Below are 13,313 nucleotides of genomic sequence, written 5' to 3'. Positions count from 1 at the left end.
AACTATTCGGGAGGCTGAGGCAGGAGAATCACTTGAACCCTGGAGGCAGAGGTCACAGTGAGCTGAGATTGTGCCATTATACTCCAGCCTGGGCAACAAGAGTGAAACTCTGTCTCAAAAAAAAAAAAAAAAAAAAAAAAAAAAAAAAGCAATAAAAGTTGTGCCAGACTTTTGCTTCCATTTAGGATACAGAAAGTTGCAGACAAATGTTCCTACCTTAGTAAGAACAAGTTGGACAACCTCCAAAATCATAATTTTTGCAGCTCATCAGAGAGCTGATGCTGCAAAGGAAACTAATGAACCAAAATTGAGGGAGGGACAGGAGAGCAGAAAACGCCCTGTCTGAGGCACAGACATGCTGGTCTGCCAAAGTCTGACAGCAGAACAGGGACATTGGAAGCAACTCTGTATTAGTCTAGGTTATCCAGAGAAAGAGAACCAATAGGAGATATATGTATGTATAAACATGTTTGTGTGTGTGTATACATGTACATAAAGAGATTCATTATAAGAAGTTGGCTCACATGGTTATGAAGCTGAGAATGCCCAGAAACAGCAGGCGACAAGTTGGAGACCTGGAAAAGCAGATGGTCTAAGTTCCAGTTTGAGTGTAAGTCTGAAGGCATAAGAATGATATCCCAGCTCAAAGTCAGCCAGATGGAGAGAAGAAATCTTTCTTACTCAGCCTGTTTTCCTATTCAGGCTTTCAATGGATTAGATGAAGTCTACCTTCTTTGCGCCTGTTTTATAATCAACTGATTGAAATGCTAATATCATCTTGAAACACTCTCACAGACACATTCAGAGATAATGCTTAACGAATATCTGGGCACCCCATGGCCCAGTCAAATTCATGCATACAATTAACCACTGCAAATGCCAAAGCACTCTGAGCCCCAGACTGAGAACAAGACAGTGGTCATCTGCACTGGGGAAGAGTCAAGAGATCGGAGAGAGATGACCTCTTTGAAGCTCAGAGCCTGCTGACGTTTGAGGTTAGGGCAGGAAAACAGAGAGAAAACCCACAATGAACTCAGCCTTATGCTGCATAGGAGGCAGCAGCTGCCTGTGGTTACTGGTGGGGAAGAGGAGAGCAGGAGAGCTGGGCCTGTCGATGGGTGCAGGCAGGGCAGGAGAAGTAAGACAAACCCTCCAGGCACTCAGATCTCAATCCCGACTAGAGGAAATAATATGATCTTGCTATAATATATTGCTATAATAATATAACAAATAAAATTTAATGAAAATAACAGCAAAGCCTGGACCCAGCTCAACTGTAGCCTAGATTGGCTCCAATCCTTCACACTGGTGGCATGAAAGAAGAAGATATATGACCTATTCTGGGCTTATCTGCTAGTTACTTTAGTCTATACCATCCTTTTATACATAACATCTGTGATTCAATAAAAAATTACAAGTATATGAAAAAGCATAAAAAGTGACCCATCTTCAAAAGAGAAAATGGTCAAAAGAACTGGATGCAGAGATTGCTCAAAGACAATCTTTGTTCATACATGTGTGAACAAATGGGAAATGCAGCAGTGAAAAGTAAACTCTAAAAAAATAAAATTCAAATAGAAGTGTCAGAAATGAAAAATATATCAGAAATAAAGACTTCTTTCGATGGACTTATCAGCAAACTGGAACTGCTGGTAAAAGAATAAGTGAACTTGAAGCCAGATCGATAGAAAATATCCAAATTGGAGCATAAGGAGAAAAAAGACGTAAGAAATAAAACAAAAGCACTCCAGTTATTATTGTTGTGGGGAAAAAAAATCACTGCAAACTTATAGATGTAGACTCACGTGTACAGAGCCAACGGATTTTTTTCCCAAAGATGGCAAAGCAATCCCATGGGAGAAAGAGAGCTGTTTTCAGGAAATGATGCTAAAACAATTGAATATCTATACGGAAAATTAAAGAACCTCAATCCCTCCCTCACAATATACACAAAAATTAATTTGAGATGAATCATAAACCTAAAAGAAGTCAAAACTATAAAGCTTCAAGAAGAATATTTGCATGATATTGAGTTAGACAAAGCTCCTTAGACAAGACCAAGAAAGCACTAACCATTAAAAAAAAATTGATAAATTGAACTCGGCAAAATTAAAAACTTCTGCTCTGCAAAAGACATCAATAAAAAATGGGAGAGCCACAAAGTGTCAGAAAATATTGACAATGTATATGTCTGACAGAGGAATTGTATCCTGAATATATAAATAACTCTCACAAGTTAATAGTAAAATGACAAAAAACTAAATTTTCCAAAATGGTCAAAAGACTTTGATAGGCACTTCTCAAAGGAAGATATATTTACAATACAGATATCTGACAAAGAACTGATGTCTAGAAAATGTGAATAACTCCTACAAATCAGTAATAAGACGAACTATCAAATTAACCAGGCAAATGATCTGAACAAACACTTCACTATATATATATATATATATATATAATCTAACTGTATGCTTATGATCTGTGCATTTCAATGCATGTACCTTAATACAAAGGAAAAAAATGCTGCTCACTTTTCCCTAGGACTGGTTTATAAGTAGCTGCTAGTAAGTATGAGACAGACAGGTAACTACACCAGGAGTAACCAAGCCAGTAATTAAGTCAAGTCATTGCTGTTTGGTGACTGAATCTTTGAAATCTGCTCCAAAAACCAGTATAAGACAGGGCTCTGGACTGGAAGCACAGGGACTTCTTGGAGGCATGTGCCAAGCAGAGGGAAGTAAGCATAGAGGAAGAGAGAAGGAAATGAAAGACTTCCTACTCGAAGGAAGACTTGCTACTCAAAATGAGCCTGCAGAGTTCCAAATCACAGAAGAATTCAAATACCAATAAAGGCAGCTAACAAAATCAATACTCAGAACATAAATTTACCCAAATATAATTAACCTCGTAAAGTAGTGCAACACCAACTTTAAAATAAGTATTCTGAGGATTCTCAATGAGAGATCTAAAGGAATCATATCCACTAAAAAATTGAAAAAAATCTTAAATGATATTTTAAAATACTGGTATAAAAACAAAATCGGTAAACATGCAAAAGAACCAGCTGTAAATGATTTATACAGTCATCGAGATAATTATTTAAAACACCTCAATTGACTATGTAGTCTATATTAGACTCAAAGAACGAATTAGTGGATTTGAAGACAGTGCTGAGAAACTCACCCAGAATACAGCATACAGAGACAAAGATGATGAGTTTTTAAAACATGAAAGGACAGTTACAAGACATGAAAGATAGACCAAGAAGCTCCAACAGGAGCCCCTACAGGGCACTAGCAGAGATACAATAGCTGAAAAAATAATAAAATGATTTTCCAAGACTGAAGAAATGTCTGAATCCTCAGATCAAAAGTACATTCTGTGTACTGAGCAAGATAATAAAACATAAATCCACATCTAGACCAGAGTACTGGATCTGAGAAGCACCAAGGATAAAGATAATCCCTTAAAAGTCACCAAGGAGAAAGGACAGCTAAACTGCAAGGGAACAACAATTACCTGCCTAGGCAGTAGATTCCTACCATGCAACAGGAAACGCCAAACAGCAATGGCGCATCCGTCACACTTGAATATTACATTCAGCTAAACTAGTACTTGAAGGTGAGGGCAAAAGAAAGCTATCATTAAAGACACAGAGCATAAAAGATTTTATCACCTGTAGACTTTTGCTATAGGAACTTTTAAGAGATTGCTTCAGTAATAAGAATTGTAATTTAAAATTTATTATTTTTTGTGTAGTCCATTTCTTTTGTATCCTGTGTTTCTGTTTCCCCAGAGAGGAAACAGGATAAAATAAAGAAGAAACACAGGTACAAAATAATTAGCACAAAAATTGATAGAATTTACTACCATATTTAACTATTTTGACTGTTTAAAGTTACTTTTTATGTTAAAAAGATAAGGTAAAAGTTACTTGGGTTTTTCTCTCTCTCCTTCGGTGTGATTATGTTATTCATTTGAAACACAGGTTCATTTGTTTTTATTTGTATTCTTTTTAAAAATGTGTTTGCTTGTTTTAAGTACATGTGTGAAAACAACATGGTTCTAAAACTCAGAGTAGTTCTAAAGTTCAGAACTATTCAAAAAGCTTCACCCACAGAAGCGCCCTCCCCATCTCTTCTACCCTGTATTTTCCACTCTGTTTCCACTCACCCCCTTTGGATAACCAATCTCATTGATTTCTAGTCTATCCTTCCTGTGTTTCTTTCTCCACAAATAAGCGGACACACACACGTATTTTCTTATTTCTTCTTCTTTCTTATACAAAAAGTGGTTACAGTGGAGGTCACCTGAATTCATTAAATATTCAATAGCTTTGAATCTCAAAAGGAAAAGTTTGAAATCTCAATCATTTTCTTCTGGCCGGGCGCGCTGGCTCATGCCTGTAATCCCAGCACTTTGGAAGGCAGAGGCGGGTGGAACTCTTGAGCTCAGGAGTTTGAGACCACCCAGGGCAACATGGTGTAACCCTGTCTCTACTAAAAATACAAAAAAAATTAACCGGGTGTGGTGGGGCAAGACTCTGGTCCCAGCTACTTGGGAGGCTGAGGCGGGAGAATTGCTTGAGTCCCAGAGGTGAAGATTGCAGTGAGCCAAGATCGCACCTCTGCACTCCAGCTTGGGCTACAGAGTGAGACTCTGTCTCAAAAACAAAAACAAAAACAAAACAAAACAAAACAAACAAAAAAAAATCATTTTCTTTTTAGAAGTTAATTGTGGGCAGGCTGATTTATTTTGCAAATTTGCCAATCCTGACTTCAAGAACATTCAAATGCATTAACCAATGGGAATGTAGGGAAAGAGGGCTCCACCCACTTACAGAGGGTAGGATATGGCCTCATACTAGACAAAATGTTATTCGATGCTACTTTCAAGATTATAGGGGATGGGCCTGGATTTAGTTGATGGCTATTATGGTGACCTTTAAATAAATGAGATTCAAAGTGACCTGATATCTTATATTGCTTGAACCAGCTTTCATGAAATAGTATTCTTATCGGGGGTGGGCCCATCATTCCATATGATCAAGGAAACATCGTTTTGAACAGAGATCCTGTAATCATCCTTACAAACTGCACTTCAACATTGGATTGGATTAGCCACATTTGAGGATCTCACTTTTTATGTCTTCATAAATTTAAAATGTTGAAAAAGTCAGAGGCAAGGGAAGACATTTATACTACTTCACAGTAGACCTCCCTCAACATGGGCTATATATCCATTAGTAAATATTCTATAGCTATTGTTCTGCAACAAACCAGACAAGATCCTACAGTCTTACTATCCTTCTATTCTTGGCCCTATCTTCCCCAAGGAGTTACACATATTCTAGATAGTCTAAATTAAGAGCAACTCTCATCATACTCTTTTTGAGTGTTTAATTATCAAGCAACAGTCTAACTAAGCCAAAAGTATTTCTCTTTTTGGGAGTGGAAATGGAAGCTAAGTTGATTGACCCACAGGAACAAGAGGGAACATGCCATTATATTTTAACCAGTGTGTAAAGAAGGCTGTTATGCAATCAATGATCTGGGTCTTTCTCTTCAGAGAAATTTGTTGTACAGAAAATTGCTGTTGGGATGAAGCTTTGCAGTCTTGCAGTCCTTGTACCCATTGTTCTCTTCTGTGAGCAGCATGTCTTCGCGTTTCAGAGGTAACCCAATAGAATCTTAGACTGTGGTGGGCCACTCTCCTCACTTGTTTGCCACATGTCGTGTTAAGTCAGTGCACTGAGCTGGTGGGCAAAATGGTAAACTTTGAAGGCCAGGTCTTTGAGAACTTTCCAAGTTGCCCTGACAAATAAGTAGACTTTAGCATAATGGGCTATCACTAAAGAGAGGGTCTTTTTTCTTTCCTGGCTCTGGTTTTATTATTGGGAGAACGTTGGATGATATGCATATCCAGTGACTATGAAGATTCAAGAAATTAAATCTTTTATAAACATAATTATTTATATTCTAACTTGATGTATGATTCATATTCTTCCTGTCTTCACATTAAAAAAAATTAACTATGGATCATTTATTTTCTCCTTGTACATGGAACACAGGAGGAAGAAGAGGGTGAAGTGTTAAATAGGAAGTTTGGATCATGCATGATTATTTAGCATGGACTATGAAAGGAAGAAGAGTTGTGTGATAAAGAACTATTATCTAATTCTTATTTTGCTTAGTAGACTCCCTCAGGATAAACTATCTAGAAGAACACAAATGAGCTCATGCAATGCATAGAGCGAATAGTTCCAGGGTACATGTAAGGTAATTTATTAAGTAGTCAGTTTTTAGGCTTTAAAACATTGATATTGTTTCCTTTGGAATTATCTTATTTTTCCCCTTTGTTTTGGTTCTACGATCGCTTTCTCCTTCAATTATCTTTGAGACAGATCCCTCTCCTCATGTTAGTAAATGACAAAGAAAGAAGAGACATAGGGCAAAGGAATGTACCAGGGACACTTTTTCTACCACCAAAAAAAAGTTTGTAGTAATAAATAACCATAGGACAACAGTTTGGAAAATAGATCTTACCTTGTGAGCCTGAAGCTGTGTTTGTACATGATCCCTGAACTGTTTATAGTTGATTGATCTTCTTTTGTTCAATATGATTGTCAAATGTCGAGCAACAAATTCTGTCATAAAATAATGGTTGTTATTTAATCGACATGGGGGTCAAGATTGCTGCATTGATCAGAAATGTCTTTCTCTGTATTGTATTGGTGAATCATATGGTCAGGATTTCTAAGGTTCCTGTTAGTTCTAATATTCTATAACTTGATGATTGGCTTCAATTAAGGGAAAGGGGGAGAAGAGAAAAATTGGTATCAACATGTCCAACTTGGCTATTGTACACACTGGCAGTACCATTGACAGTGAGGGGAAAGGGAGGAAACCTCTGCTTATTTAGTGCCCGTGTTTGTGCCAGGCACTCAGCTAGTCACTTAGAAATGTTATCTCTTTAAATGCACAAAATCCTACATGCTAGGAATCTTTACTGACATTTTACAAAGGAGGACACTGAGCCTCAGGAAGAATAAATCGTTGGCCCAAGATCAAACAGTAAGTGTAGAGCTTGGATTCAAACCCACTTGAGCCTCATTTCAACTCTGTGCACTGCACAGCAGTGCCTCTATAAAATCTGGAAAGTAGGAAGAGAGCCAGTTTGAAGGGAGGTCAGATTTAGTCAAAGGGAGTTGGAGGCAACAGTTGGTTTGGAATGTAGCTTGGAAGAGAGGTTCAGGATTGGAGATCCAGTTTCATGGTCCTCACCCCCTAGCAGATCTAATTATGGCCTCAGCGTCAGCCCAGTGCAAGTATCCTCAGCTGGCTGTTGCAGAGGTTGGCGGGCAGGTGGACTCACTGCAGACCGCCATCTTGATCATAGAGTAACCCAAACTCTTAGATCAGATAATCAATAGCAAAACACACCAAAAGCTTTAGCACATCTCTTCAAATGAGTACGTGTATAGCAGCTTAGTGACACTAAATATAATGCAAATAAAAGAAGTAGCCAAAAATAAAATAGTAAAAAAACGAGTGAGAAAATATCTTCATGCATGGGTTTTCTTACTATTTGTTGCTTCAGCTTATACTCTGAAATCTGACTGATACTTATGCTTGAAGAAAGGAACGAGAATGTGACTATATTTTAACCAAAGAATATCACACTAAAAATATCTAATACTTTTGTATACTGCGAGGGTCCCTTTGTAGGGTAGGGGAGGTAGGAGGACCTCGGTATTGTAGACAGATGAATATCTGAATCCTGGTTCCCATCCCTTCACTAGAAATAACACTGCAAATTATTCTTTCTGTGAGTAAAAATAAATTTTTGTAGCAAATGTTTCTGAGCTCCACTTTTCCAGGAATGGCTTATTCCTGAAGCTAAAAAGGAAATCTAATTTCACTCAGAGCAACAGACTTTGACAAATTATTGCTGGTATTGAGAATATAAACCCTTCTTAAAAAAAAAAAAAAAAAAAAAAAAAAAAAAACTCTGGCTTTTTCTTAAACCTGTTCTTTGTTATAATTTTTTTTCCATGATCATTTTCCTAATAACAGTTTTTATTCATGTAGTCTCTTAGTGGCTGATTTGTAGGTTCATTTTGATCAATTTCATCAGTGAAATGCCCTAGAACAACAACAACAGGTTTTAAAGGCATAAATGTCATATGCCAAAGACAAAGGCAGCCAAAAAATCATGACTCCCTATTCATTTGCTTTTAAAAACCAAACACCATAAAGGGTGAAAATAAAATACCAGCAAGTATCTTGTAAACAGAGTCAGTAATTGTATTGTGCAGTGATTACCTAAATGCAGCCTGCCAGCCCAGGCTATTTGGAAAGAGGAAGTAAGAGAAACTAGGAAGAAAGAATTAGAGAGTGGAAGAGGATTGACGATAAAGGGCTTTTGAATTATTAATAGACCACAGCAAGTTTTCCTTCTGTTGACTTCACGTACTATCTGGGTACCTGGAGACCAGTTTACTCTCTTTCACTTAGCTCCTACTAATGTATTGTTTTCATCTCAAAGAACAGGCCACCAGTGGCCTTAGAACACTGTAATGTGTATAACAAAATTGTAGCCTTGGGCTATGTTCCATTGTTCAGAGACATCTTGCCAGCTTTTTAAATTCAAAATAATCTTTCAGAACATGAAAATGTGAACCCTCCCCTGTAAACCACAGTAGGGAATACACCCCAATGAACATAATCGCATTCTCAGAAGGGAAGGAACAGAGGAAGTGTTGCATAGGTATTAAAAGCTCAGGATCTAGACTCGAGCCCCAGATCTGCTACTTACCACCAGTGCAGCCTTGGGCAATTTGCTCATCCCCTTTGAGCCTCATTTTACTTTTTGTGTAAAGTGACCTGTTACTTCATTGTGCTTGTACTTCTCATTCTATTTTTGGTGTAAGGCTGTTCTTTTTTCTCAAGTGGTTATTGTGTAAGTGCTATAATTGTATCATTCAGAGACGCAATTGAAACACAGCTGTATTTTTGTCTCCCTTAGCCCCATGACATTTTGCGTAGTGGGGTTATCTATCACTGCTCTTGCATGGAAAGTTAGAAAATTTCAAGGCTTTTTAGCCTGCTCTTAAGCGACAGTCCTTGGGTCCTGCTAAAAATACAAATAGCCTCAATTTAGAAATTAGAATGTCAGTTCCATCTTTGTTGTTAAAAGAAAATCTTTAAACGAATTATATTTAGCAAAGTTTAATTGAACAAAGAACAATTTTCTAATCAAGTAACCCTCAAAAACGCAAGAAGTTCAGAGAGTTCTGCTCAGCTAGGTGGGCAGGCAGCGTTTACAAACAGCAAATGGAAATGAGGTCCAGAAGCAGCTTGAGTAGTTACAGGTGAGCAGTTGTCTTACTGGGCAAGGGCTGATCAGTTGGCCACATGGGATTGGCTGTAGCTTGGCTGCTGTGATTGGCTGAGGCTCACCTCGTTAGTACAAAAAAAAAAAAAAAAATACTCCTAAGAGGTTGCAGTTTGTTATGTAGACACTCAAGTTACGAGGCATCCTCAGACCAAATTTAGTTTAATTTAACATTATTTACAGGAAAACAACTGCCTCACCTCTTCCACACACACACACACCTTACTCTTTTTCTCGTTAGTCTTTTTCTCAAGTTCTAACTTCTTAGAGTTGTGTGAGACATCTTTATTGGGGAAGCCTCTGGACCAGGACAGATGCTTCCTTGTCCAGGTGTTTACTTGTGACTCCATCCTTCACCCCTACGAGTCTTATTTCTACCTCTGGGCTCTTGCTGCTGAGAACCTTCCATCCCTGTAGGTGGTCCTATTGGACGGCATCTAACATTAAGTGTTTCTTTCCATTTTAACAACTACTATCTAGCCAACTAGAGACCAGCCACATGCAGGTTTAGCTTTATCAGGAGAAGTCAGGCACCAGTCTTTGCGTCTGTAAATTGAGGAAACATTAAACTCTCTCATTCTCTCCTGGAAGTCCCCCTACTAGGCTGAGGTGAAGGGAGTACACCCCGAAACTTCATCCCTTTGGGAGGGTGGTTTATTACAGAACCATAACAACTTGCTAGAAAAAAAAAATTCACAAATCCTCTCCCTCTTTCCACTCTAACAGCTTTTTATATAGCCTGTCTATGACTAAGTAAGGGGAAGCAGTCATGAAACCAGTTTCCAAAAATAGAGTGATCTGACCCTCATCCCATTACCTAACTCTGTTGTGTTAGCACTTTGCTCAAATTCCGCATAAGAAGAGTCTGTTCACTACAAGCTGAACTTGGACATATCAATACATTTTTGGTGAATTTTTAACTTCATAATTTTACTCACTATTTCCTAACTTATTTTTTGAATTTCCTTAATTTTTTCTTCTTAAGAAAGAGGCCTCATTTGGATAATATACATTTTTACCTTTATATTTTCTTTCTTTCTCTGCTTGTTGACTACTTTTTGGACTTTTCTCCTTCTTTAATACATTAGGATTTTTTTTTTTTTTTTAGTTTAATACTGTCTACTCAGCATGTTTTCCTTCCTTCCTTTCTTCCTTCCTTCCTTCCTTCCTCTCTCTCTCCCTCTCTCTTTCTCTCTTTCTCTCTTTCTCTCTCTCTGTCTTTCTTTCTTTCTTTCTTGACCTAGTCATACTCTGTTGCCCAGGCTGGAGTCCAATGGTGTGATTTTGGCTCACTGTAACTTCCACCTCTGGGGTTCAAGTGATTCTCATGCTTTAGCCTCCCAAATAGCTGGGACTACAGGTGTGAGTTACTACACCAAGCTTATTTTTGTATTTTTAGTAAACACAGGGTTTCACCATGTTGGTCAGGCTAGTCTTGAACTCCCGACTTCAGGTGATCCACCCGCCTCGGCCTCCTAAAGTGCTGGGATTACAGACGTGAGCCACCGTGCCGGGCCCATTATTTTCAATATAATAGATTATCTACCATACTGCCTTGTGAGGATTAAATAAGAATACCTGTAAAGCACTTAGCAAAATATCCAAGTTAGTAAATATCAGTAAAAAAGAAGAAAAGTCCCTCCAAACATCTTATATTCTAGTCAACACAAGACTTCCTCTACATGGACTTGAAATTTAGCTTCTGTTTAGATAATGGAGAGCTCATTGCTTGATAAGTTGTCCTATCTCATGGTTAGCTCAAATTGTTAGGAAGTTCACACTGAAATTACAGTGATTTAATCATATGAACCTCCACTTCTCCATACTTTCCATGAAAAGGAAGCTTTGAGTTTGCCACATCTTTTGTTAAAACTCCCAGAATCATGCCCAACCAACTTGTAAGTAAAGGCCATAATCTTGACCCCAGCATTTAAGACCCTCAACAATCAGGTCCTACCCTGCCATTTGTCCTGGCTTTATTTCCTGGTATATCTCGATATAGGCCCCATGTTTCCCCCCAGCTGGATCACTTCCCCTTCCTTGAGCTCTGATTTTACTTTTCTACTTGTGCACCTGCACTTACGATGTTTCATCTCCAATTCATTTAGCAAAATTCTGCCTATGTTAGTCTTATGCCATCTCATCTCCACTTCACCTATCAAATCCCACTATCTCAGAAGTCCAACTCAGAATATCTCCATTCTCTGACTACCTAAGCCAAAAAAGATATTTGACTTTGTATTCCTGTAGCAGAATATTTATACCACTCGCATTGCACTTTTAGTGTTTTATCTCACAGAACAGGCATTTGTATCAGTTGCAGGTTAGTTTCCCCAGGAAACAGACTCTGCGATGAAGATTGCATGGAGGAAGTTTACTGGAAAGGAGTCTCAGGATCAACATCTGTGGAGGAATGAAGGAAGAGGCTTGGGCAGAGGAGAAATTGAACTGTGATGTAGTCACAACTATGGCCTCACCTGTTCCTGCAGAGAGCCTTGAGGCTGGGTTGGCCTGGTAAAGTTGTCCCAAACTGGGGCAAGCAGGCATGCCTTTGTAACCCCTGTTTATTAATCACTGGGTGTGGATTGTACCTTGGAGGAGGCATCATGTTGGGCAACACAGCTCTCTTCAGACAAGGGCAAGTCCTAGAAAAGTACTCAGGTGAGAATGGCAGCTGCCAACCCTCCCAGAAGCTGAGGACATGAAGAAGCTGAGGACACAAAGAAGCTGAGGAAATGAAGAAGCTGAGGAAATGAAGAAGCTGAGGAAATGAAGGTGCATCCCTGGATGGAGATCTAGGCAGCAAAACATGACATCTACTACAATCCAACCCTTTGTGTCACTCAGGTCAATTTTCTTCATAAAATAAGCTTTGAGATCAGCTCTTCTGGGATTCTGCTTGGTCTCTCTTCCTAAAGAAAACATACAAGGGGAAAGTTAGTGAAATAAACTACAACCTTCACAGTTATAGCTAGTCTTGAGGCTGTAACCAATACTTGTCATTCCTCTTCTCCCCTGCCCAGTCTGTTTCCCCCTCACCCTTTGCTAGCACCTCTTCTACTCTAGGTGGTTTACCTGGTGAGACAACCCAGAGCCTCAGCCTTCAGGATCTGAGTCATAGTCACTGGGCCCTCTTGGGCCATGGCTGCTGCAATTGTCTGTATACATCAAATTTGGACGAGGAAATATTACAGAATGCCTAAGCTGGATGCCACATTCAGTATGTAAGTGCAGCCTTCAATGTCCTTCTGACTACTGGAGTCAAATACCCTTCCTGCATGGCTAGAAAACCCCGGTAACTCCTCTCCTTCCTGATAATCAATCAACATGAGGAAACTGAAATGACTGGACAGGAACAACAGCTTTCAGTTTAAAGGAACTCTTCCTATGCTTTCTGGAAGCCAGAACTTTTAAAAGTACAGAGTCCATATTTGTAGATTTAAAGTACTAATTCTCCAAGTGGGTTACCTGGAGTGATGGTAAATGGAAACACTCCAACTTGGTTCCTGGAACCATGTATACTAACTAGTAGGGACACAGCACCATATGAGTATTCATTTAAAGTGTGTACTGGAGGATGTTGCCTTCCAAGTTAGCACCTCAATTGATCCTTCAACAAACCATTTGTATTGCAGTATCAGGCTAGCAGCAAGTTGGTATTGTGGTAGGTGAGAGGCTAAGTGGATTCCATGGTAATGGACCCATTTCTGTAATTTCCTTGTTGTAAAGTGCAGCCCGTGATCTGATAGGATGTTATGTGAGCTCTTGTATCAGTGGGTCAAACTCTCTGCAAGCCCTTGTATGGTGATGCTTGCCTGAGGCCCTGCGGGCAGAAGAGACAAACCCATACCCAGAGTGGAAGAGGACAGATGTAGTCAACTTACCACCAAGTGACTAGCTGGTCTCTTTGAGGAATG

The 13,313-nt window shown here is 39.0% G+C and overlaps 1 protein-coding gene and 1 long non-coding RNA gene across 3 annotated transcripts in view; one reads left to right on the top strand and one right to left on the bottom strand.

The window, feature by feature from the left end:
• The first annotated feature begins 5,538 nt into the window (after positions 1 to 5,538).
• CPB2 (carboxypeptidase B2) overlaps positions 5,539 to 13,313 on the top strand; it is a 56,976-nt gene continuing 49,201 nt past the window's right edge. Inside the window, exon 1 of one of the 2 annotated variants that reach the window (XM_050766206.1) lies at positions 5,539 to 5,674. In XM_050766206.1, coding sequence (XP_050622163.1) covers positions 5,601 to 5,674 — 74 coding nt within the window. In that variant the 5' untranslated portion in view covers positions 5,539 to 5,600. The remainder of the gene's footprint in view (positions 5,675 to 13,313) is intronic. The other variant, XM_050766207.1, reaches the window with a different exon arrangement.
• Positions 9,215 to 13,313, bottom strand: part of LOC126940396 (uncharacterized) — a 53,696-nt gene continuing 49,597 nt past the window's right edge. Inside the window, exon 3 of the long non-coding RNA XR_007720733.1 lies at positions 9,215 to 12,308. This is a non-coding gene — a long non-coding RNA (uncharacterized LOC126940396). The remainder of the gene's footprint in view (positions 12,309 to 13,313) is intronic.

Source organism: Macaca thibetana, chromosome 17 (genome assembly GCF_024542745.1).
Source record: "Macaca thibetana thibetana isolate TM-01 chromosome 17, ASM2454274v1, whole genome shotgun sequence".
NCBI classification, from domain to species: Eukaryota; Metazoa; Chordata; class Mammalia; order Primates; family Cercopithecidae; genus Macaca; species Macaca thibetana.
This window is presented reverse-complemented; position numbering and strand designations above follow the sequence as displayed.